This window comes from Pipistrellus kuhlii, unplaced genomic scaffold, assembly GCF_014108245.1.
Source record: "Pipistrellus kuhlii isolate mPipKuh1 unplaced genomic scaffold, mPipKuh1.p scaffold_m20_p_1, whole genome shotgun sequence".
Taxonomy (NCBI): domain Eukaryota; kingdom Metazoa; phylum Chordata; class Mammalia; order Chiroptera; family Vespertilionidae; genus Pipistrellus; species Pipistrellus kuhlii.
Genome location: NW_023425404.1, coordinates 37,453,952 through 37,477,937, shown reverse-complemented (window position 1 = coordinate 37,477,937; position 23,986 = coordinate 37,453,952). Strand labels below are relative to the sequence as shown.

At 41.3% G+C, this 23,986-nt stretch overlaps 1 protein-coding gene across 2 annotated transcripts in view; it reads right to left on the bottom strand.

Annotated features, from left to right (window-relative positions):
- The window catches only part of RORA (RAR related orphan receptor A), a 707,884-nt gene that overhangs the window by 170,948 nt on the left and 512,950 nt on the right, over window positions 1–23,986 (bottom strand). For both annotated transcript variants that reach the window (XM_036440114.2, XM_045581995.1), the window contains one exon: window positions 10,726–10,755. In XM_036440114.2, coding sequence (XP_036296007.1) covers window positions 10,726–10,755 — 30 coding nt within the window. The remainder of the gene's footprint in view (window positions 1–10,725; window positions 10,756–23,986) is intronic.

Sequence of the window (23,986 nt, the reverse complement as noted above, 5' to 3'; positions counted from 1 at the left end):
ATCACCTGCTAAGCCCACAGGATAAATAAACTATATTTAATAAGGAAGTGGGATAAGAAAATCTGCTGACTGTGTGAGGGACAAAGCTACACACACAACAACTATTCCACAAGGCGTTTTCTGTACTGTCGCCTTCACAAGGTGGGTGGAGAACCTGGAGCAATGAACAAGGTCGGGAAGGCTTTGTGTGGCAAGTGCTACTGGTGTCGGCCTTTGGTGGAGCAGTAAGACGCAATAGTTGGTGAAGGGCATCCTAAGACAAAGGTGCAGGAGAAGCAAAGGCACTGGGGTATGCCCATGCACAGAATCTTCCAGGAACCGGCCACCAAGGATAGCAAAGACTTCGTAGAAGTCAAGGAGAGAGCCATGGAAAGATAAAGATCAGCTTGTGGAGGGCCTCAAGGGCTGTGCTAAGAAGGTTGGACTCCTCAGGCAATGGAAATCCCTAGACAATTAATAAGGAAGTGGGATAAGAAGATCTGCGGACTGTGAAATTCTAGAGCAGGCCTTCAGTTTTCTTTTCCTTTTCTTTTGACCTGGGCGAGGGAAGAGCTGGAACTGCTAAAGGGGAAAGTGATCTTTTCTCCTGTGCCAGGCCTCAGAGATCAGAATGGAGCCTAGAAGTGTACTCAGCACATGGCCGCTTAGCATCACTAGGCCAGACTCCGATCTCGGCACTAACACGCTGACAGCAGCAGGCCCTCCTGCCATCCCTGCTCTGTGACAGTCATATAGCAGAGCAGGAGTGCCTAGCCGCACCTTGAGTGCTCTGCAGATTTACTGCCTGATAAGTCTTTACGTCAAAAAAAATATATATATATTTCAAGCTAACGCTGTCACTAACAACTTTATATGGCTTGTTGTTTCCTGAGTTGCCTGGCCACTGGGAGACCAAGTCTGAAATAGTTGTTTTCAGCGGGGAGTCTCCCTGACAACGGTTCTATCATTTTTTTCTGTTAATATACCAGCATCCCGAAACCTTCCTCAAGCCCCAAAGCCAAGCGGATGATGTGAGCAACAGCACGCTGATATTTTTCTCTTACTTGCCTACCCTTTGGGAAACTCTCTGGGCTTATACGGTACATGGATAGCAAAGGATGCAGTGCTCATTTTTTATTATTTGATTCCTCCTCGTGACAGACCTTTGTGGCAGTCAAGTAGTTAGTTTGCAGGTAGGATACATCTAGGACCAAAGAGATGAAATAATTGGAAATCATTGCTTTGATGCCGTCAGGGGCAGACCGAGCGATAGCATTCCTCCGCCGCTGCTCTCCGGGGAAGCCCGACAGCCTTGTTCCCACCGCAGACTTAAATGTCCCCAATCCACGGAGATCAATCCTCCTCCTGAGCTCGAATGACAAGCTAAACTACCAATAATGCCTTGCTCAGGGTTTTAAGCGACATAATCAACCAGAGTGGGACTTGTGTCATTTAGATTTTGTCTCCTTAAAAAAAATCAAGAGTAACCGTGGTAAGAGAGAAGTTTTTAACAAGGAGGAAAACCCTAGACAGTTGTCTCTAAGATTCTTCGCCACGGCTTCAAGGACAACCAGGAAAAGAGCTGCTATTTGAGGCAACTTCATTATAAAATCATTTTTAATAAGCAATCTTAACAAAGAGAGGGAATACTCTTGTGGAGAAACCCTCCAGGGACCCAGAGGCTGCCCAGTTAAGTTATTAGGAAGTTTCACACAAGGGACCAAACAGCTATTTCGTTGGCCTCGGGGGACAGAGTTTAGTTTTCACCTGTTCTCTAGAGGCGCTGGCGTTATCCCCTCTACTAACAGCACAGGCTGGTGACAATCAATTATCCTGATGCCCCACTTGGTGAGGGAAAGTGGCTTTTCAGTTTTGTCGACACACACACACACACACACACACACACACACACACACATACACACAAAGACACGATGGAGGAGAGACAGATACATTAACGTGATACGGTTCATTCTATACCGAAGACTTTCATGAACATGCAGCCAATGAAAATGTCTCCGACGGACCTCTGTGTTCTCTCATGGAAACAACAGCAAACCATTCTTGGGAAATTAAGAAATGCCGGCAAAGAGAAAAGGAAGTGTAATTACCCTCGCTCAGGTGTGTGAGGGGCATAATTCTTTGATGAGAAAATAATAAGCACCGCAGTTTACGTTGCCTGCCTAAGGTGGGAACCAGATTGGGATCGGGGGTGCAAGTTTTAGAGAGCTACGTGTGGCTGAGTTTAAAAGGACTGGAGAGGCACAGACTCCTAATGCATTACAGTAGCCTCCAGCCAATTAGCTGCACAAATGAAAGAAAGCAAGGAGAACCATTAGCCACGGAATTCAAGGTGCATATGTATTTTTCCAGTTTCACCGCTCATTTCATCCTTTTGAATTTGATGAGATGGCATGGACTGGTCTTACAATTAGACCTCAAAACTGGGGAGATAGAGAAAAAGTGAAATACTCTTTTTCTATAATAATCAGAACAGCCTGCCCTTTTTGGACCAGCTCGTACCTGCTCAATTAGTACATTTTCTATACAGTTAATCCGAGGAAAGGCCAGAGAAGAACTTCCATCTAAAGATACAAATTATGTCTAAGTTCAGAGAAGGGGCTGGAGTAGGGACCGTCTTAGGCATATAAGTAAATGATGGTGGCAATAAAAGCATTGTTTACAGGTTGTTGGGTTTTCCACACATTCTGTGGCTCTGCATTGGTGACGAGATAAAGCCCAAACCTTAATTCTGTTCTTCACGTCCTCTCTTTTCCTTGTTATTACTCTCCTCTAGTCAGAGAGGCCTTCACCATCATCCTCCAAGCCCTCCATGGATCCACCTGGTCACATCTAATCCTTGTTACCTTTCCAGATCAAGCTCAACTCACCACAAATGTCCCAGCTCAGAGGGACAGCCCACCTCCAGTCACTACCCTGTGTTTTCCTGCAGTTCTTTCATTACTGGAAGTTCCTCAAGTGGGTCTGTCCTTTCTCCTCCTCTGATGCAGTCTATCTCAGTGGAGAGGGAGGATTAGGAATTAAACTCTATACACTACACGGTGCCTACCACAGGGCTAAGCACAGAAGAGGGGATGGAAATGCAAAGCTAAGAAAATCTTTCTGACCCCAGCTCTGTCCTCTTTCCACAGGAACTGGCTGTGGTCTGCTGTCTAGCCTTTCTTCCCTACAGCCTTGTCCAATAGGTATCCAGATTATCATCATATCATCTCCTCTAAAGAGAACATCTATAATAATAAAAGCATAATATGCAAATCGACTGAACAGCCAAACAGCAAAACAACCATCTGGATGACCTTCCTGACGAAGCTTGGGCTGCGAGGGCTGAGGCCCTTGCACGAATTTGTGCATTGGGTCTCTAGTTTTAAATAACAGATTTATAGATTAAGTCTTTTTCCCTGAATCCAAACCTTAATCTTGCCCATCCTAGCATTTTCTGCTCCTTACTATGCCTTCTAATTATTATGCATGGCTGTTAATTATTTAGGGCATGAGGAGCTGGAATCGATGTCTAGGTAAAACAGGGGAGAGCTATCACTCCTATCTAGGAAAATAGTTTCCCCAGAGGTGGAATGAAGAGAATTCCACTGTAAGGAATCTTGGGCAGGCAGAGGAAAAAGGGTAATTGAATAGCTTGGAAACAAAACCTTAGTCACTATACAGATAGGGACATCAGTTATATCCAAAGGGCCATGGGACTACAGATACACTAAAGTTAGTGTAAAAAAAGTGTCATGTAATTTATAGAGAAAGTGAATGCAGACCAATAACGTTCTTCATATTTCAAACACTTGGGGCACCCCTGCTTCTCCTACGTTTTTATTCCTTTGGCTGCAAAGAGAGAAGCTGATGTAACTGCAAAGCCAGTCAGTCCTAAATTCAGGTGTGCTTAATCATACTCAAAGCTTAGATATTTAATTCTCTTATGTGCCCTTTGGATATAAATTTCAGTTCCCTAGGCATTTTTTTTTTTTTTTTTTTTTTTTTTTTTTTTTTTTTTTTTTTTTTTTTAGCTTTGATGGTTTTGTTTGTTTTTGGTTAGGTTTTGAGAAACCACAGTATCCTGAATCATACCACCTCTTAGTGGCAATGAATTATCAAGTTGGTCTGACAAGCGAATAATGCCCACATTTATTATAAATCTCACGAATGTCCACTGAAAGCTATGCTGCAGTGGAACATTGCTGTAAGAAACATACATTACGGTTAGCATGGGAAACACAACTATCTTAGAAGCAGAAGTGGCCACTTTGAACTATATTTTTATTATAGAATTAATTGAGTTGTATGAATAGCGACATTACGTGGATGCCTGTTTTTCATGAATTAGGTTAGGTTGTTAAAAAGATAAGTAATGATCATTTTAAGGTAAGAAGGTTGCATAGTTTTGAGTAGACTACCTTGTTTAAATAACGTTTTCATGTAGTGGGAATAACCTACTCTTTCTTATTATCAGTTGGTTCCCAACACTTGGAAGCCTTCATAGGGGAATAGTTATATGACATAAGAAAAATTTGAGTCAACTGTAAGAATGACTGTGGTACACTTGGCTTTCTTCCTTTATTTTAGATGGGAAAGACCACTTTAAGGAATGAAGTTCTTTGTTGAAGCATTGAGGCTCTGTGGCTTGGCTTTAAATCCACCACATGCTAGCTAGTTGTAGGACACTGGGCCTCAGTTTTCATTTACTAGTATAGAGTGGGGATAGTAGATTGTGGTAAAGATTAAATAAATTAATGCTTAGAAAAGTGCTTAGAAAAGCATCTAGCACTCAGTAAGTGCTCCCAAACTATTACCCAATGTTGATATTGGAGATAATGGCGTGGCATTCATGTACATGCAAGGAGTCACCCTACTCTATTTTGGGTCCTGGCCCTGCCCATTACCAGCTGGATGGGTTTGGAAATTTTTTCACTTCTCTAAGTTACTGATCTCTAAGATAAATGCTCTCATCTACTATGGGGGTGCCTATAGTACAAAGCTCATGGAGCTGATGAGAAAATTGAATGAGGTCATGCACAGAAAGCACTAAATGTAATGCCTAGAGTATTAGACATCCAGCTCTTCTTTAAAGATCGATCCAATTGTATATGAGTTTTATTAAATATATAATAAATCTATCATGTATACTCCAGTATGTGGTAGGCTAGTCACTTCTGTTTTCTCCCTAGTAGTGGTCATTGATTTTGAAGAGCCATTCTCACCATCTCAACACACCCTTTTAAACCCTTGTTATGAAATCAGAACACAAATACTTTTTGTCCCAGTCCAATTCATGAGTCTGAAGTCTACTAACAGAGCAAACTTGAATCAGCTGGATGCTCTGATGGAAACACTTAGTTAACTATTCTTTTTCTTTTTATTTTAATTGAGTTCACAGGTTGTCACCATAAATTGTGGGCTGTAATACTATGTGAAACTTCTACCTTGGAAGAACTGACTGGCAGGGCCAAGCGCAGTCCATTTATATCTTAATATGATGAGGCAGAGAAATTTTGTTAAGCTCAGGAGGACTTGGTTCAAGTTATACCGGCTGAGTTTAAACAAGGCAATATGTTTCCAGATAGCACAGGGGGATTTTTACTTCTTTGGACCAGTTAACTTTGGAGGGAAGGAAGAGGTATTACTCTGGGTGAGAATGGGTATAAATGAGCAGTAGGGATTTAAAATATATATATATTTTTTGCACCCAAGGTTCAATCTTCCCCTTTCCTTTTAAAGCTATTGTATGCTTGGATCACGGCATCAGAATCCTAGAGGGTCTCTCTAATTTATTTCTCCTCTTCACACTTCCAGCTTACTCTGTTTTCCAGTGTGAACTGAATTTTCTAAAAATGGCACACTTGGTGTCTGTGTTTCAGATTGTTTTCTTTGACTCTATGGTCTCCCTTTTTCCCTACCAAGTTCCCACCTTCAACTTTGAGGGCAAAGATCTTGTCAGTACACAATAATTCCTCAATAAACCCTTGTCCATTGGTTAGCTCTCTAAGAGGCCATCAAGCCCGTCATCATGCAAGCTTAATGTCTGGGTTAGCCAGTGGCCTTAGCAAGCTAAGAAATCAATCCTCTGGCTCCTTTATGAGCATTTGCTTCTCTCTTTTGCTGACTGTTGTCAATGGGTAGAGAGGATCTGGATGAAAGCCTACTAAAAGAACTTTAGAGTGGCTTCTTCTCAGGTCTCTTCTAATAAACACCCAACCAGCAATTGGAATTATAATTGCTGTGAGTCATGCCATGAGTCACATGGGTTGTCATGGCAACCTATTAACTATACAACCAAAGCACCTTCCATTAGCTTTGCCAAGAATGGTTCTTGAGTTTTCCTGGACTGTGAAAATAATGTGTGTGAGCCCCAAGTTTGGGTTGCTAAGAGTCTATAATAAAAAGGAATGGCTTCAAGGAAAGGAAAAGAATTCCAGAAAATACAATTATTCTTGTTCTTGGACCTCCTGAGTAAATTACAACAATGGCGACAAATTGTTGGGTTGGTTTTATGATGTCAACAAATGCCCAAGAGAGAAGGTTGAGGCTTTGAAACCAATTTTCTCTAAGTCAAGTCTTAGAAAAATTCCAAGCCAACTCTCTAGGGGTAAAAAGTGAATACATTAGTCTATACTACTTTACATGGTTGCAATGGACACTTTTTATTTTTACAGGTATAAAAGATTATTTCTCAAAGAACTATCCTGTTTTCTTTTCAAAAATATTTTTACTATTGAGGACTACGGTAAATCTCTATAAATAATACAGTATTTTAATTTCATATTTTAGGGAGTAGCCTACTACCCTTAATTTACCTTTTAAGGGTAATTTATGTTAAAATATTTTGGAGGGTTTGAAAGCATATTTTATTTTGTTATTTATTGGGAAGAAGTGACATTAAGTTGGGGAAAAATGTACACATTTTCCTGATTGCTTCCTGAATAATCTGCAGTCTGCATGTTTGTATTGATATGTGCCTGCTTCTGAATGTGGAAGAAAGCAAGCAGAACAGACTAAATCGGGAAGAATAAGGGATTTTAAACAAGGATGAGAACACAAGGAAGTAACAATGATCTGTTGCTTTTGGAAGCCTACCAGGTATCTTAGTGATCTGTGATGGGCTGGCTGATATAAACCCTGAAGTTATGATCCATGATGCTAAACTTCCCAGTAGCTGGAAGCAGTTAAGATGATCTATTGCATTTTTCACTTCTCCTCCATATTTGTCATATTCTAACATTTTAGTGCATGTGGAATTATTGAAGCAGAATTAGATTAAGTAAGAAGTCAGGACCAATGAACAGTTGTCCTTGGCAAATAGGAAAAACCAAGAGAGCAGTTGATTCCAAGGAAAAGATACTTCTCCACATGGTAAAATTTCAGCAGGAAAGAGACCAGAACAAACTTGTGAAACACCATAGCAAAAGCAATCCTGAAAGTGTCCAACCAAATACAGGTGCTATATAATCACCATAAAAATTGGATTGAAATTCTATAGCACAGTGTAAAATTTCTCTACTATGTTCCTATCCTACAAGTAATAACTCCCTTTTATGTTCTCACTCCTAAAACCAGCAGCAACATTTCCAATCAACAATTGAAGAACAGCAAAAAATGTAAGAATTCCTTGACCAATTTGGTCCTGATGATTTGGTACTAGAAGCCCCAAAGTTTTGCCTTTTCCCACTGGTCAAGTAAAGTTAATGACAAACAAAAAGGTTCTCTTCTCAGGAACTCAGGAGAATGAGTTCTCCAAAGACCATGCTTATGGAATCCTCTGAAGCTAACAGTAAGATTTCCTTTTCTGGGAATTTCTGGCTCAACTTTATTAAAAAAAATTTTTTTTGAAAAGCAATACCTGTGCTTTCCAGGTAATAAGGTGGCCTAAAATATTATCAGGTGTCACAACTAGTCAGGTTCATTTTGTAGTTCTTGCACCTCTGACTGGGGTACCTGTGAGCTGACACTCTGGTCTGATAATATATTCTACAACTGTACATGTTAATTTGTAAATTGAACAATCTCTCTGTGAGGGCAGTTAGGAAACCCAGATTGAAGGTGCTAATGGGGGGTGACTTGAGCTGTCAATGATTATGTAGTCAAGCCTTGACCAAGGTTTCCAGAACCCTGGCTAAAAATGGAAGTTGTGAGACAGGACATAAATTAATTCATACACTTCACTGATAGTGAAACTTTTTGAAGAACAGATGTCAAGATGATTTAAGAGGAGCTGGAATTTAACATCTTAAGACAACTTATAGGCAAGTTTGGACAGTTCCGTTTTCAAGCTGAATCCGACAGATGCTAAAGAAGTTATTTGGGTGGTGGTTATTAGAGAAAGAAGTGGTTGATTTTATTCCTCCTCACAAGTTGTGGGCCTTGTAGAGATGCTAAGATCAGAAATATGATGGGCTGTCTGCTGAGTGTGGTGACAAAAACAATCTCCACGTTTAAGTGGCATGAAACTTTTACTAACACACAACTTGGACAATTCAATTTCTTCTTGGTATGTGCAAAGTTTTGTGTCAGCTGTCTAGTCAGGTGCCATGCTGCCCAACTTGACTTTACATTTTATGTTGGGCCCCCTTCCCCAAATCATGAGAGTAAATATTAATAAAAAAAAAAAAAACTAAGGTGATTTCTGATCTAAATCTTTCTGTCAATTTAATATTTGAATTACAGAAAGGAAGATTTACGTTAAGCCTTTCTACATTTACTTTATGCTTAATGTGTAAGAATTTCCCTACTCATTTTCTTAGTTAGAAAGGCAATCAAAATCCATCCACTCTGGTTGTGTCTTGATAGCTGATGGAGTTAGTTAAGCCTTTGTTGCAAGGCCAAGTTTGTTGCCTCTTACTACAATAGAAATCCAGGTTTTCATCACTAGCTACCACTCTCATGCTGTCACCTAAATCCTCCCATGAATTTAAATCCAATCACAGGTGATTGTTTCTACAACAGATCAATGAAATTACTCTCAGGAATGACAATTCCTTGAAGATCCTTATGGATGGGCAGTCTATATATTAATGAAAATCTACAGTCTCTGTCTCACTGGTAGTTGAGGAGGACTCTTGGTATCCAATGGAGTTGAACTAGTGGTTCTATTCACTTATCCAAAAGCCAAGTCACAATGCAAATAGTCAGTGGCTTTCTGTAGATTACCAGGTGGCCAGGAGTCCATACCCCAAACCAAGAGAAACAGTAGGCACAATCATTCGCCCCTGTTTGGGAGAGGCCCAGGACTGAGCTAGCAGAAAGACTGAATTACTTACCACCTCTAGAGTGGGTCCCTCCAGGCCAGGGACGAGCTCATGGGCAAGGCTGTGCAAGGAAGCGCTCTGTACCATGCCTGCCCTGCGGATATACAGAGGACTTCAGTCTCCTGTACTGTCAATCTCTCAGTCATCATGAGCTCAATTATGCACCGACAACAGCAAGAACAACGAGACGATGACAACAAAACATCCCCCCAAAAGCTAAGGGCCACAGGCTACCCTGATGAAGGGACAGCCAACTGGAACTATGTGTTGAAAGATGGAGGTGCTGCTCTGATCAACTGTCCATTACAGGCCTGACCTTTACATATTTCCTCAAACAAATATTCCACTGAAGCCCCTGGGAGAGCAATGTGGGGAGACTGTAGGACTGGGCCCTAAAAGTAAGGCAACCATCAGATTTAGTGGGATTTCTTTTTGTTTGCTACAAATACAGATAGACAGACAGACAAACCCAAGAGCAGGTTTCAAGAATCAACTGAGGCGTAAGATAAACTATTTTGATGTTAAACAGATTCCCCCTGCCCAAATGTTTCACAAGAAATAAAAAAAAATTAAAGTGTAATTAGGAAAAATTTGGAGACACGTCTTTGTCGGTCTTAGATTGTGCCATAAATATCTCCACTCCTTGCCTTAGAAAGATGCCCAAACATATCTCATAAGTAGCGCACATCTGTGGTCTAATATGGTTATGAAATTCTAATGACGCTATTAATTCAAAGTCTAAATATGCTGGTCTAGTACAGTGATCGTTGACTGCCTGCATCAATGGTGTACTCATCTGATCCTGAGATTCAAAGCACAGTCAAACATTATTGCTCAGATTGAAAATCACAACACTTTATATTGACATGAGTTTGTAAACTTATGGTACAGTTTGAATGAAGGTAATTGATGAAAGCAGTTGAGCCTGAGAAGTGGGAATGAGTACAGAGTATAAATCCAGCGCACATTTCCACATCAAACTGCCGATGCCATTAACCAGGGCCCTTGGAGGCCACACTCATGGTCAAACAACAGCACCTATTCCCAGCCAGTATCCCTGCTCCACAGACACAAGTACAAGACAGCCTACATCGTGAACTAGTGGTGAGGAAAAGGAGACCAAAGTTTAAAAGAAATCAAGGTGATGTTTCCTAGAAACATAACTCTTCTAAGAAGGATCCAGGGTAAGAATGATAAGTAAGTAACTGATCCTCCCAGCTAGATTTTATGGTTTTTCTATAGATTACTGGCTTAAATCACTAGAACTCATCAGAATATGCCTAGGCTCTCTTTAACACACACTCAGTACACACAGGTGGAAATGTATCCCTTCCAACCACTACAGGTAGAAAAATATGACCTCTGTTGACCATGGATCACAGCTGAAACATTGGTATATACTTGAAGGGTCACAGCAGCCAGACATATGCGAATTCCAATTCTTCAGAAAACTTGGGACAAGAAAATAAAGCATTACTTACATGTATGCGTCTTCTTCGTTACTGAGATACCTAGAAGAGAGGAAATAATGACAAAGGTAAGAAAGTGTCCTGTGTGTGCTCCTTGGAATGTACATCATGCACAGTCTATTCAGAAACACATTTTGTTCAGATGGCGATGCAGAAGCAGGATTGGCCTTACATGGTGGCGTTACAGGACCTACCCCAGCATAATGCAACCATGGATGACGGGGTCAGTGAGCATCGGCTCCTGATGTAAGCGGTCCCGTGGTAAAAAGAAGTAGCACAGATAGTGATTAAACAGGGTGAGAGAAGACTCTTATTGTTTATTTTAAATTAGGGGAGACAATCATCATTATAGGCAGAGAGGGGAAGATTCAAGGCTCAGGAGAGTGATGCCAAGCTACCCAGACAACAGAGCAATTAATTTGCGATGGCCATGGATTCTGTGTTTACTTTTCAACGAACATGACTCTTCCTGCTCGCCTGAAGCATCACTTTTCATAGTGAGGGGAAATACATCCACAAAACGCACCTATCTGTTCATACTCGTTAGGGTCAGAAGGGGAATGACTTCACTGTACACGGCACTGAAGCGAACATGGACCGAATGACAACATGGATTCATGACTCAGCACCCTTGATGTTTCCAAGATTATTCACAGAGAGCAGGTGACGAAATGCAACCAAACAAGATTAGGCACCTGAGACCACATACAGATAACACTCAGGCTAGCTCAGTGTCAACAGTGCTCTCTGCTTCAGAAGGACTCCATTTTGAACGCTTCCTGCTTCCTCCTTCTTGGAGGACATTCTTCAGACCAAGGAGGCTCAAAGTCCATAAAACACTTGAAAACATTTAGCCTGTGACTAAGAACTGCGGTAAACCTTGAAAAATTTTTTTTCTTTCAAGTTATTAAGAGAACTGTTTAACCCTCCTCTGGAAAGTAAAAGTTGGTGAAAAATTTGGCACCCACATCAGACTTATCACTGAGCTATGGAACATATGGTACAGGGAAGAAATCTATTCTGAAAATCCACGGTAGACATTAAAAAAAAAAAAAAAAGTTCCAAAGTTGTACGCCAAGACCAAAATCACACACTTGTTTCCCCTCCCAACTTTCCAAAGGACTGACTTTGGGAAGCTGAAATTACATAGCCCAACTCAAATTCTCCCCACCCTCCCTGCAGTGAGGAAAACCTAACTAACCATTGTTTTTCATCATGTTTGAGTTGGCGTCGCAAAGTGAAGTTAGAACTCGCTGCAAAGAGCCTTGCAGGCTCTCCCTGCCGCAAGGGATCAAAAACAGTGTTCCAGAAGTTGGTGAAATAGGCATGATCACGGGAAGGGAACTTCCCTCCACGGCAACCGCGAGTGGAGTTTAAAATCTGAATGCAATTTGCAGCTCCAGCTCATGACACCAGCGCCCATAAATTGATACATTAGTGCTCTTTCAGCATTACTGGTATGAGAGTTCCGTGTGTACCTTCCCTAGGAAAGAATGCTTTCTGTAAAATCACTCTGAAGAGAAAGTGCTTATGCCGTCGCTCCTGATTATTCAGAACCTCCACACAATTGGATTTAACACAGCCCAAGTCAGACCTATCTATATTCGCTGAGTGTGGGACTATTTTCTCCTGACGCCCAAAGGCCTGATGAAAATACCACTGCTTTGACTTTTCTACTTAAATGTATTATACAGCGTGATGCAGTGTTCTCATCAAATATTGCCATGATGATTACACTGATAATAGATTTAGAAACTCCTTCCAGGAAAGCTGCCTGCTCTTTGAGATCACAGTCGCACAGAGCTGAAATAAATGTCTCCTCTCTGTCCCTGGGAGGAAGCATGACTTTAGCAACAACATGAACTCGGCCCCTCAGTTTTGTGTAACTGCCAATTAATGATCAATAGAAATAAGTGGGGGAGACATAAAAAACAGGATCCCCAGTCAATTTTGAATTTCAGATACCAATTTGGTGTTCATCTGAAGCTCAGATTTAACTGGGCAACCCTAACCTATACAAATACAACATGGATTTTATCTATCATATACAATGTAGAATATGCCAATCAATAAACATATTTTTATAGAGAAAGGACTAAAAAACATACTCCTCTCACAAAAGCAATACATTTTCTTAAATGCATTACAGCTCCTAAATATGGAGAAGGACTATGCATATTTTACTATTTACTACAATAGATATCCATTATGAAGATAAAATTATTATTTTTCTAAAAAAAAAACCACACACCCAAATAAATGAAAACGATGAACACACAAAACACAAATTGAATGGAATGATCAGAAAATTGATCGGAATTCCCTTCCTCTTCCTGTCCTGACACTAAGGCCTTGAATTTGTGACACTCCTTTCTCTCTACAAGTTCTAGAACTTCATAGTTACTGACTCCACAGAAGGGAGAAAAAAGCAAAAAGCTTCCTTCTAATTTTGCAGATGGATCAGCTGAAGCCAGAGAAGTTTTTAGTAAGCATAATAAAAAAAAAACTTTGGGGAAGCTAATATCAGACTGGAAGTGAGTCCATGGCACATATTTTAAAACTGTGGTACAGAGAGTGCCTCTCAAAAGAGTAAACAGATAGTAATGTGATGAAGGCCTGGGCAGGGGGTGGGGGTAGGCTGGAAGGGGTCAATGGAGAAAAAGAGGGAACATCTGTAACACTTTCAACAATAAAGATTAAAAATTAAAAATAGTAAATATTCAAAAAGAATATTTAAACCTGGGAGCCCACCAGGACTTGGGTGAGAGGGCCTCCACCAGAGGCCTGGATGCTCTGCTTTTTGACCAGCAGCCATTTTTTCACCCTTTAATGGCTCATTTCCCCAGAGGTTGCCAGATTCCTGTCTTTCTTGTCATAGAACTCATCCTCGGTGAGACAGCAACAGTTATATTATATTGCCCAGGTCCTCAAGCAGAAGAGGAAAGACTTATCTGGACCTAATGCTATTAGTAGCAATTGCAGTTGTGATTCAACAATTTTGGAGAAATAGGTTTTCTAAATACAAATTTTGATGAGTACTATGGAAGAATATAGCTGTAGAGAAGAGTAACCCTTTAAAAAAAACACTCATCTGTTGACATGTTTTTATTGATTTTAGAGAGAGAGGAAGGGAGAGAGAGAAACATTGATGGACTTCCTCCCAAACATGCCCCTGACTGGGGATGGAAGCCACAACTTAGGTATGTGCTCTGACCAGGAATTACACCCTCAACCTTTTGGTATATGAAACCACGCTTCAACCAACTGAGCCACTCAGCCAGGGTGAAAAAGTAAAAGAGTAAAGTTTCTATAGGCACCTCTTAAGATTACTGGCTTTGAAGTCAAGCTGACCTGAGCTTGCTTTCTTGGGCCATCCACACTTCTGCCCCTTGGCTGAGAGACAATGGGCAAGTGCTCTGGGCCTTTACAATTGTAAAGTATTATATTATATATCTTACAATAATACTACTACTCAGGAGGCTGTTGTGAAAATTAAAATGAAATAAGGATGTGTGGAAAGCTTTACAAACCAGGAAGGGTGATATAAATGTTCATTATTTACTTTGACAAAGAGTGGGTAACCCACATAGCCCTATTTTAACAAAATTGAATTAGAATGCTCTCCCGAAAGAAAAGTCATAGCTACTCATGATATTTCTGGGTTTCACACTGACTCATGACCTAGGATTCTGGTATTGACATCAGTGTTTTTGACTTCAAAATTCATATTTGATGGAGGAGAGCATGAGATAGGCAACCAACTTCCTAAAAGCAAGTGTGCTCTGTTCTAGGCCCTGAACTCCATTGGAGTCCTCACTCTCTGAACTCAAGGGATGCTTCTTGCTCAATGGCAGGTGGGCTAAGTGGGCTACTGACCAGCACAGGCGAAGGACTTAAATCACCACCACTCAAGAGTGTCAAACCTAGGCCAGATGTTGTGAAGGCTTAGGTTCATTTCCAAATGACTGGGAAGGACACCACGATTCTTCCCCTGAGATTCTCAAATAGGCCACTGAGCAGAGTACTGCTTCCTACAAACACTGGGGCTTCATAAAGTTATAGCACAGTCATGGGATAGAATCAAATTCAAAGCGCTAACATACCCCAAGCCAAAAGTGAACTTGCTGGGTGATTTAGGCAAGTCACTTAACTTCTCTGGGCCTTAGTTTTCTCATCGGTCGAACGAGGTAGTTGAACTGCATGATCCTTAATTTCCCTTCTAGCTCATTGATCAATGGCTCCTTGCCCTGTTTTCTAGCTATCAAACCAAACCTCCTCTTTCTGAGCAACAGGCTGCCAGGTCTATTTCTTGCTGTACAACATCTGATGGAGCTCACAATCAAAGGTAACCACCTGAAACTTTTTCCTTTCTGCCTTTAAATCCAAAGAAGAAAGAAGGCAGTACCCACAAAAGGTTATATAAGTAAAAGATACACTTCTTTTGGGTGATATTTTAAAATTATCTGGGCTAGAGAAAAATGGTACCTTTTGATAAAGTTGCAGGACTCCTTATATTATATTTCACTCAGATCTGATCTCTCTCTCTCTCTCTCTCTACATATATATATATATATATATATATAGATAGATAGATAGATAGATAGATATAGATATAGATATATGCATGGGATAAGCAGAGAAAGATATATACTAATATATAATAAAAGGGTAGTAGCAAAATGACTCTAACAGTGGAATGACCAGGAACAACCTGTTGCTATAATATGCACTGACCACCAGGGGGCAGATGCTCAATGCAGGAGCTGCCCCCTGGTGGTCAGTGTGCTCCCATAGGGGGAGTCCCACTCAGCCAGAAGCCTGTGGCTGGCGAGAGCAGTGGTAGTGACAGGAAGCCTCTTCTGACTCCACTGCAGGCGTGCGGTAAGGAGTGAGGGGTCCTGGACTGTGAGAGCCCTGGACTGCAAGAGGGATGTCTGACTGCTGGCTTAGGCCCGATCCTCAGGGCCTACTAAAGGGCACAGGCCAAGCTGAGGGACACCCTCCCCTCCTGCCCCAGTGCATAAATTTCATGCACCGGGCCTATAATATATATATCGAGAGAGAAAGAGAGAGAGAGAGAGAGGGAAGAAGAAGAAGAAGAAGAAGAAGAAGAAGAAGAAGAAGAAGAAGAAGAAGAAGAGAAAGAGGGGATTTATTTCCAGTTAATGCTTTAATTTCTAACTTAGCAATATGACAGCAGTTTTAATTACTACTCTTAAAGCTAAGAGGAAAAGTCTCTACGAATACTCTCCCCAAAGCAGGGCTTCTAATACAGCAAGACTGCCTGACTCTATGGAAAGCGAAGGCAATGTAATGAAATGTAGCCCGCCATGCCTCCCAGGAAAGCGAAGGCAATGTAATGAAAATGCCACCGAATTTATCACTGCCCCTGCTATCAGTAGTTGCAGAGTTATAGTCATCAAGGAGCAGAGCACTTTAGGAATGTGATCTGATATTTCCAATCAGTGCCAGATCTTGGACCAATTAACTTCCTCGATGGACTTCTTATTATCTCTTGGTTTCTAGGCAATTATCTGGGTACCAAGTTTATTTTAATTTTTTTTTTTTTTTTTTTTTTTTTTTTTTTTTTTTGGTGGGGGAGTATAAGAAATGGCATCTTTCCTCTTCCCTAGACATGCCAATTGCTAAGCTAGTTTCCAGAGGCCTGCATTCCGGACTGGTCCTCAGCCACAAAGATGCCCCTCTGCCACTCTGCAACACTCAGCCTGCATGTCTGCTCTTGTCCTCTTTCAAAATGACAGTTGTTAAGAAAGACATATTTCCAACATGGATAAGTTCTGTGCTAGAATAGAAAACAAAAAGACACAAACAAAAACCACAATAAAGAATATATAAAATAAAATGCAGTTAAATTTTTCTTCCTTCTGTTTTAAAATATGCCAATGTTTCCACATTTCAAGTGAATTTGTATGGCAGGGACAGGGAGACGTAACAAAGGAAAATCAACAAAATCTGTAATTGGCCAACTAGCCATAAGTCTACACTAGCCCCACACATGGGACTCGGTGTAAGTTCCATAAAAGGAGGGCTCCCACTCTGAAGGCCTTTATAAGCCTATTCTCCCTCCTTACTAGACGCCTGGGTTTAATAAGATGCTCATTGGTCAAGCCTTGAGTTCCTGGGCAAATGGCTTAACCTCCCCAAGCCTTTGTTTCCTCCTCTATAGAATGGAGATAAAATTCTCTGTGGTAAGTTTAGAGTAAGACCAGTAAGAGATTTCTCATACCCAGCATAGTGTCCCCATAGACACTTGTCCCCTCTCCACTGAAGATGTTTCTAAGGCAGACACTGCACGGGATAAGCAGAGAGATATCCCACGGGCGGGGACAGGCATGCCCATGAGGACAATGTTGTTAAACAGGTGGATAACCTGGTAAATGAGGGTTTGAGAGCTCAGACAGAACTTTCACAACAAAATCTGGAATATGTAACCTCCTTCCCACCATATTCTCAGCAAACATCCTGCACAGAAAGTTGCTGTCCCCTGGGTCCACTCACTCCTACCTCTGCTTATTTTTGATGCCTTATAGTAAGAAGCTAGTAGTTAAAACAGCAACTTAAATGTAGTCTCTTTTAAAAAAAATATATTTTATTGATTTTTTACAGAGAGGAAGGGAGAGGGAGAGAGCGTTAGAAACAACTATGAGACAGAAACATTGATCAGTTACCTCCTGCACACTCCCTACTGGGGATGTGCCTGCAACCAAGGTACGTGCCCTTGACCGGAATAGAACCTGGGACCCTTCAGTCCACAGGCCGACGCTCTATCCACTGAGCCACACTGGTGAGGGCTAGGCTCTTTCTTTTTAATGTCTGACAATTGTTTCATATAGAACAAAATATAATTTTGTGCTGGCCCTGTGCCCCCTGCCCCTTTCCTGAGTTATCCAGTGAGCTTGCTCCATCCCTCACATCGCCCAGGAGAGGATCTATGCAGGAGGTGGACCAGGGACGAAGCCGACCAGGCCCTTACCAACATGATGTTACAAAACAATGTCCTTGTCTAGGACAAAGGAGCTATTAATGATAATCAGTACATATGACTGAAAGTGCTCCAAGTAATCTCCGGACTTTGTTTCAAAAATTCTTAATGGACACTAATGCTTTGGGTTCACTCGAAAGAGAAATAAATGATGTGCCAGGGTTGCAGGGACCAAGGACAACAGGCAGAAGGCATCAAGGCATTAGCAATGTTCCGACATTCAAACATTTAATAACTGCATAAAAAGCCTTTAAGAATCATTTAGAAATACTAATTATGAAGATAAATAATACTTTAATGTGAGCTTTCTTTTTATGTTAGATGAGAGCCTAGGTTGAGCTGTTTTAATAATGATACTTCAGCCCTTTTACCAATCAAGGTGCTTTTTACAACATGACAAAAAGTGCCATTTTAGTTTGAAAATGATTATTGGTATGGATAAGAGGACTTTTTTTTTAAGTTCTTTGAATTAGAAAAAAAAAAAAAGTGTATAACTTTCCTCCATCTCCAAGTCATATGTCCTGACATTTGTACACAGAAATATCTTTTAATTTTGGACAGATGGGCCAATGCTATAGCCTCTTTCAAGTCCTGCCTTTATTTTTGACAAACCAGTTCCAAGGATAAAACCTTATTCCTAGTCCCCCAGCAAAGACAACATAAAGAGACCCTCAGTTTTATCCTGGCAAGAAATTTTGAGATTCAGCTTACTGGGGAAATATCCACCTTGTCTCTTAGAGCTTACTATTCAATGCATGATGAAAATTCCATACCAAAGAGCAAACTTTCTCCTCCTATGGCTTGCTGGTGCCAAATGCTTGACTAGCACTCATGGACAGTAAAAATAATATGAATCCTTGCTCTTTCAAATGTTTCTTTTTGAATCTCTGTATGGAAAATGGAGCTACCCATTAGATATTACCTGGTTGACTTAAGTTTGATCTTGGCACTCTGATCAGGAATTTAGGAATGTGATCTGATATTTCAAGTGAATTATGTGAAATAACAACTATGGACATTTCCAGCTAAGCTTTTTAAAACTGAGCAGTTTTATCTTATAAGTAAATAGTACAACTCAGGTAAAAATCAGCAGTTCTTACCACACTTTTCCAGGAAATGCTTTACTTTTTGTACCTCTGTAATCTGTTGAAATTGTTTATCTTTGTCACGAATAGGGGCAGGTATCGACTTGAACTGTCTGTAGGTGACTTGCCTAGATGCTGCCTACCACGTGGCCAGAGCTGCAATCCACAGGCTCAAAGCTTCCAGAACTGGTTGGGTGAGGATGACCCAGAGATTATAGAGCTGGGCCCCAAAGCAAGTCAGGCACCTTGAACATTTTTCACATCTTATGCCCTTGTGTAGGCAACTACATCGTGCCTCCTGGAGCATGGATCCTGATCAGCCTACCAGGTCCAGGCAAGTAATGACTGAAGAAATTTCACCTGGTCTGTAGCTACCCCAAAACCAAAGCCTGGATATACCAGGGGCGTAGTTATGGCAAAAGAGGAAACACCTTCAGGGATTCACTTATGTCCTGAATCGCCTAGAAAGGAGAGGGAACCCACTGAAGTGGAAATAATCAGAATTTGGTTCTAAATTAGGGGTGGGGGGGAAGGGGGAAGAGAGAGGATGAGTTCCACAGTCAGAACAAGGATAAACACTAAGAGCCCCAGGATCCAGTGGGCTAGAACTAAATACTTAGAAATGGAGAGGTGGCTTCAATCATTTCTTAACACAGGATGTCATGGTCTGTGAAGGAGTTCTGAAAATTATTATCATCTTGAAGAAGAAAGATGAAAATGTCAATGAAATATGTATTTGCAGACCCTTTACTCTCCTCTGCTGAGAGAATTTTACATGGTTTGTCTGGATTGGCCACTTCTTGGAGACAATTCAAGAAAAGAAAGTAGTCACGGCCTTTCCTTTGCACTCGCGGACGTTGTCTATGCGATGGTGATTAGGTTAGGTAACCTCTTTTCCCACATGAGAGTTGGAGTCGGGAAACCTGCTTCCAGTCTCAGCTCTGCCCTGTGCCCCTGTATGAGTTTGGCTAAAACAATCTCTCTGAGCTTCAGTTTCCTCATCTCTAAAAAGAAGGGAAATTATTTTCTTCTTTAATTCGATCACTAGGAATATAGGCTTCTGAAAACAATTACAGACATACTCAGAACGCTTTCATCACAGCATTGCTTCTATCAGCAAAATGGTAGGGAGGAACGATCCAAATGTCAACAGCAGAGAGGGTGTTACATAAACCACAGTATGTCTACATGGTGGAATACTCTGCCAGCTTAAAAGAGTGAAAAGTTAATTGCACAGAAAGATGTTCTAGCTGTCTTAAGAGGGAAAAGCGGCCAAAGTTCCAAAGCACAGTGTGATTCTACTTCTGTCAAAGGAAGAAAAAAATTTAGACAAACTGGATAGAAAAAAAGACTAAAAAATATGCAGCAACATTCCATTCAGATCTCTGCTCAGATGTCACCCCCTCCAGGATGCACCCAGATCAGCTTCTCTAGAATTGTGCTCCCCTCCCCATTCTCCACTTTTCTCAACTGTACTTCTCTCCTTGTGATATTCTATTAAATAGTTATTTAATGGTACCGATTAGGAACTACAGAATATAGTTATTAATAGGATATCATCTCTTAAAGTTAGCGAATTCATGTTCCTGGACTATCACCGTCTTTTCAGTGCTTAGAATGGTACCTGGCCCATAGTAGGAGCTCAAGAAAATTGGTCAAATTAAGGAATGGGTGGCTTCTAAAAGCCACACATCTAGTTTACCAACTGTGACCCCAAAGCCTAGGCCTCTAGAAATATACGAAGAACACAGCGGGACATAGGTGGTGAGGCAAATGCTCAGTGAGATGGTCAGGGGGCACAGAAGGGAAGGTTTGCCCAGGCAAAAGAGAAAAATTTGAAAGGAAGGCTACAGATAAAAGGGAGATGGGAGAGAATGCACACCAACCGCAGGACCCAGGGGTCAGACGATCAATAGGAAAGTTAAAATGGCACTTTTAAACACTTCTGATAAAATCAATTTGGTCATTACCAGAGCAGAACACAGGGCACACAGGCCTTGTCTGGTAGAAGGATCTTTATGATCTTGTTAACGGAGTCCCAACACAGAAGCTGTAAAGGTTATAACCTAACTTGTAAAGCTAATCTCACATTGGCACTGGCATAATAAAGAACCTGCAGAAAAATTCCCTTTTAGCCACATGCTCTAGCAAGAGGAGCTTGCACAACTCCTCATACATGGGAATTTAGGAGAGTTTAACTCTCCCATTTCTGAGACTGAGAAAGCAGTTTTGCAAACAGTGACCTCAGCACTCAGGGCTCTTAGCTAGAATAGCTTAGAGGTTGACCTGTGTTTAGCAATCTCCCTTCTATTCACAGTGATTTAAAAATAAAAGCTGGGATGTCATTGCACTGAATTATACTGGGATCAATAGCCAAACTTAGTGTATATTTTTTAAAGAGAGTCTGTTTTCTATTTGTATATCCCGGATTTTAAATCCTTGTATTATTATTATTATTATTATTATTATTATTATTATTGTTATTAGTTGATATGTGACTTTGAGGTCATTCTTCTTAAATAGAATACATAACATCATTTCTTGATTCATACTCTTCTGAACCATGTGGTCCAGGTCATGTCTCCCGAAGTGGGACAGAAAGGGAAAGTGAGTTGACTAGTATGTCACAGAGTGGGTCCAGAAAACAAAACAAAGTAACAATTACAAACCCTCTGAGTGGCCTTGAAAAGAATATGAGGGAGAATGTGAGTACAGCAGGCACAGAATTGCATATTGAAATATGAAACGCGCAGGGATGACATGATACTATGTCTAAGATGTGCTTTAAAATGCTCCAGCAAAGAAAAATGATAGAAGAGGCAAGTGTGGCAAAATCTCGAGGAGCCTTCAATCTGGGTGTTGGATGTTAGGGAATTCATTGCATTGTTGCCTCTCTTTGTGTGTAGGTCTGAAATTTTCATAATAAAACGTCCTTACTGGCTGGGAAACTTTTTACAAAGAGGCTCTGTCTCCCTGGTGTTAAGTGTGTGAGTGACTGTGACTGTGCATCTGCATATACAATCACGGTATTTCCTGAGGGAAGTGTTACTCCCTAGAGTCCATTCCAGTGCTTTGGAGAGCAGGCACTTTCAGAATATACGTATTTAGCCACCCATCTTCTCCTGTTTATGAAAAGAAACATTTAACACATTTCATTCCTTCTCCTTACATCCTTGTTTTTAATGAGTCTTAATCGCTCCCAATCATGATTTCGTCAGCTAGGATACATTTTAGGGACATAACCTCCTTGGTTGATGAGGGAATAGGGAATTTGGGATGGCCGTGTGAGGAAAGCATGCCATAGAAAAGAAATCAGACCTGACTTTGAATCCCACCTTCCTCTCCCCTGGCCCTCTGCTACTTTTTTTTTTTTTTTTTTTTTTTTTTTTTACTATAGTTTTAATGGGTCTGCCCTCTTGGATAATCCTTCGCTAGGTTCTCTTTGCTCTCAGCACTCCATGTTTTGTTGACTGGATAAAAGTCCCATCGGTGGCATAGAATAGCAGCCACTCTTGAAAGCAGGCCACTATCTAGACACCTAAACAGAATCAGACATCCCTAGTTAATGATCTCAAACGAGAACCTGAGAAATCCTGCTACTCTCCTAAGCAGTTATTTTAAGGCACATGGCTGCTTCTGACTTGCAGGTCAGCCCCTTTACAGATAATTTCAATTCATCACTCAGAAGAGCAATCTGATCCTCATTCAAACTAGATGCAGCATTTCCCCCTCAGTGTGTGTGTGTGTGTGTGTCCTACATTTTTAATCACTTGAAGATTATTCCAGGGCAGCTGGCAGTTAACCATTGTAACAGCGTATCCATTGTTGCACAGTTGACAGCCTATTTTCACCCTCACTTCTGATTTCCTTCTCTCCCTCTGTGAAGTAAGGAGTGAAGATTTTGTTCAGCTACTTTTCAGTGAGGAGAATGAGTGTCAGGTAGATGGAAGGGCTTGTTCAAAGTCTACTGGCCCCCCGTGTGGCAGAGCTGGGGCCAGAGTTCAGTCAGCGGCATTTTCTGTGGTCCTTGTAGTATTTCCTCCTTGGGGACTCCTTTATGTGCTCCTCCCAAGCCCACATCAAGAGCCAAGGCATCCAGCAAAACCCATCTGAGATGCACATCTGTATCCTGGCTCAGAAACCCCGTGGCCGCCTCTCCCTTCTACCAGCATCACAAGTAGGTTCTCCTAGCTTTATATTCTGGCAGTCCTTCCTCATTTTGTGCAGTGTGGATGTAGTACTGCTGTGTAAGTCAGTGACCCCCTGTCCTATCCCCTTGTGCTGGTAAGCAAGATGCTGGAGGGGACTGGTCCAAGCCTTGAGGACATTCCTAGCTATCAGGGTGAGAGATGGGACCACTATGGCCTTATCCAAATACAGTGGATCAACTCTGCCACACAGAGCCACGTGCTCCACTCTGTGCCCTTTCACCCACACAGCATAAAAACGCTCTCCATGCCTTTATGAATTTGGAAACCAACCCCTAGCCAGTGAGGTAGCATTAGTTTATCTCTAATCTCAGAGCTATCACTGATTTGAGCTCAGTGCCAAAGGAAAGCTTGAAACTACTTGAGCATCTTATGAATGAACAATGTGTGAACAATCTGATCTTTCAGCTCCAAGTGCAATTTGTTCAGACTTGCCATGTACAGGAGTGGGCAAAAGTAGGTTTGCAGTTGTGAGTTTGGGAAACAGAGTTTTTATTCTTGTATGATTATTTATTAATGATTATTTATTTATTTCCATATGAACAACTGTAAACCTACGTTTGCTCATCCCTGACCACTGCCTTTCGCTGGCTGCATGCCTGTCTGTTCTCTCCCTGCCCCTGTTGTCAGGCACTGTGTTAGGGGATACAACAGCGAAGAAGATAGTGATAGTGTCCCTCCTCCTGGTGCAGAGGGGGAAGAGCCTACAGTATGAGTGTCAGCTGAAACCTCAACTGGTGACCCAAATACCATTTTGCACCAGCCCATTCATGTTCCTAGAAGTCATCACTTCCTTCCATGAAGCCCAAAGACTGCTCTTGATATCCATGAGTTTTGAAAGCAACATGTGTTGTGGGGGCACAGGAAAAGAAGTGCAGGCTATGTTATGTAGCCCAACCCACAGCATATCCCCTTCCATCCTTGGCCGCTGGAGGTCCCGTTGACTTTATCCCAGTGCCCGTGTCCATCAGGGAACA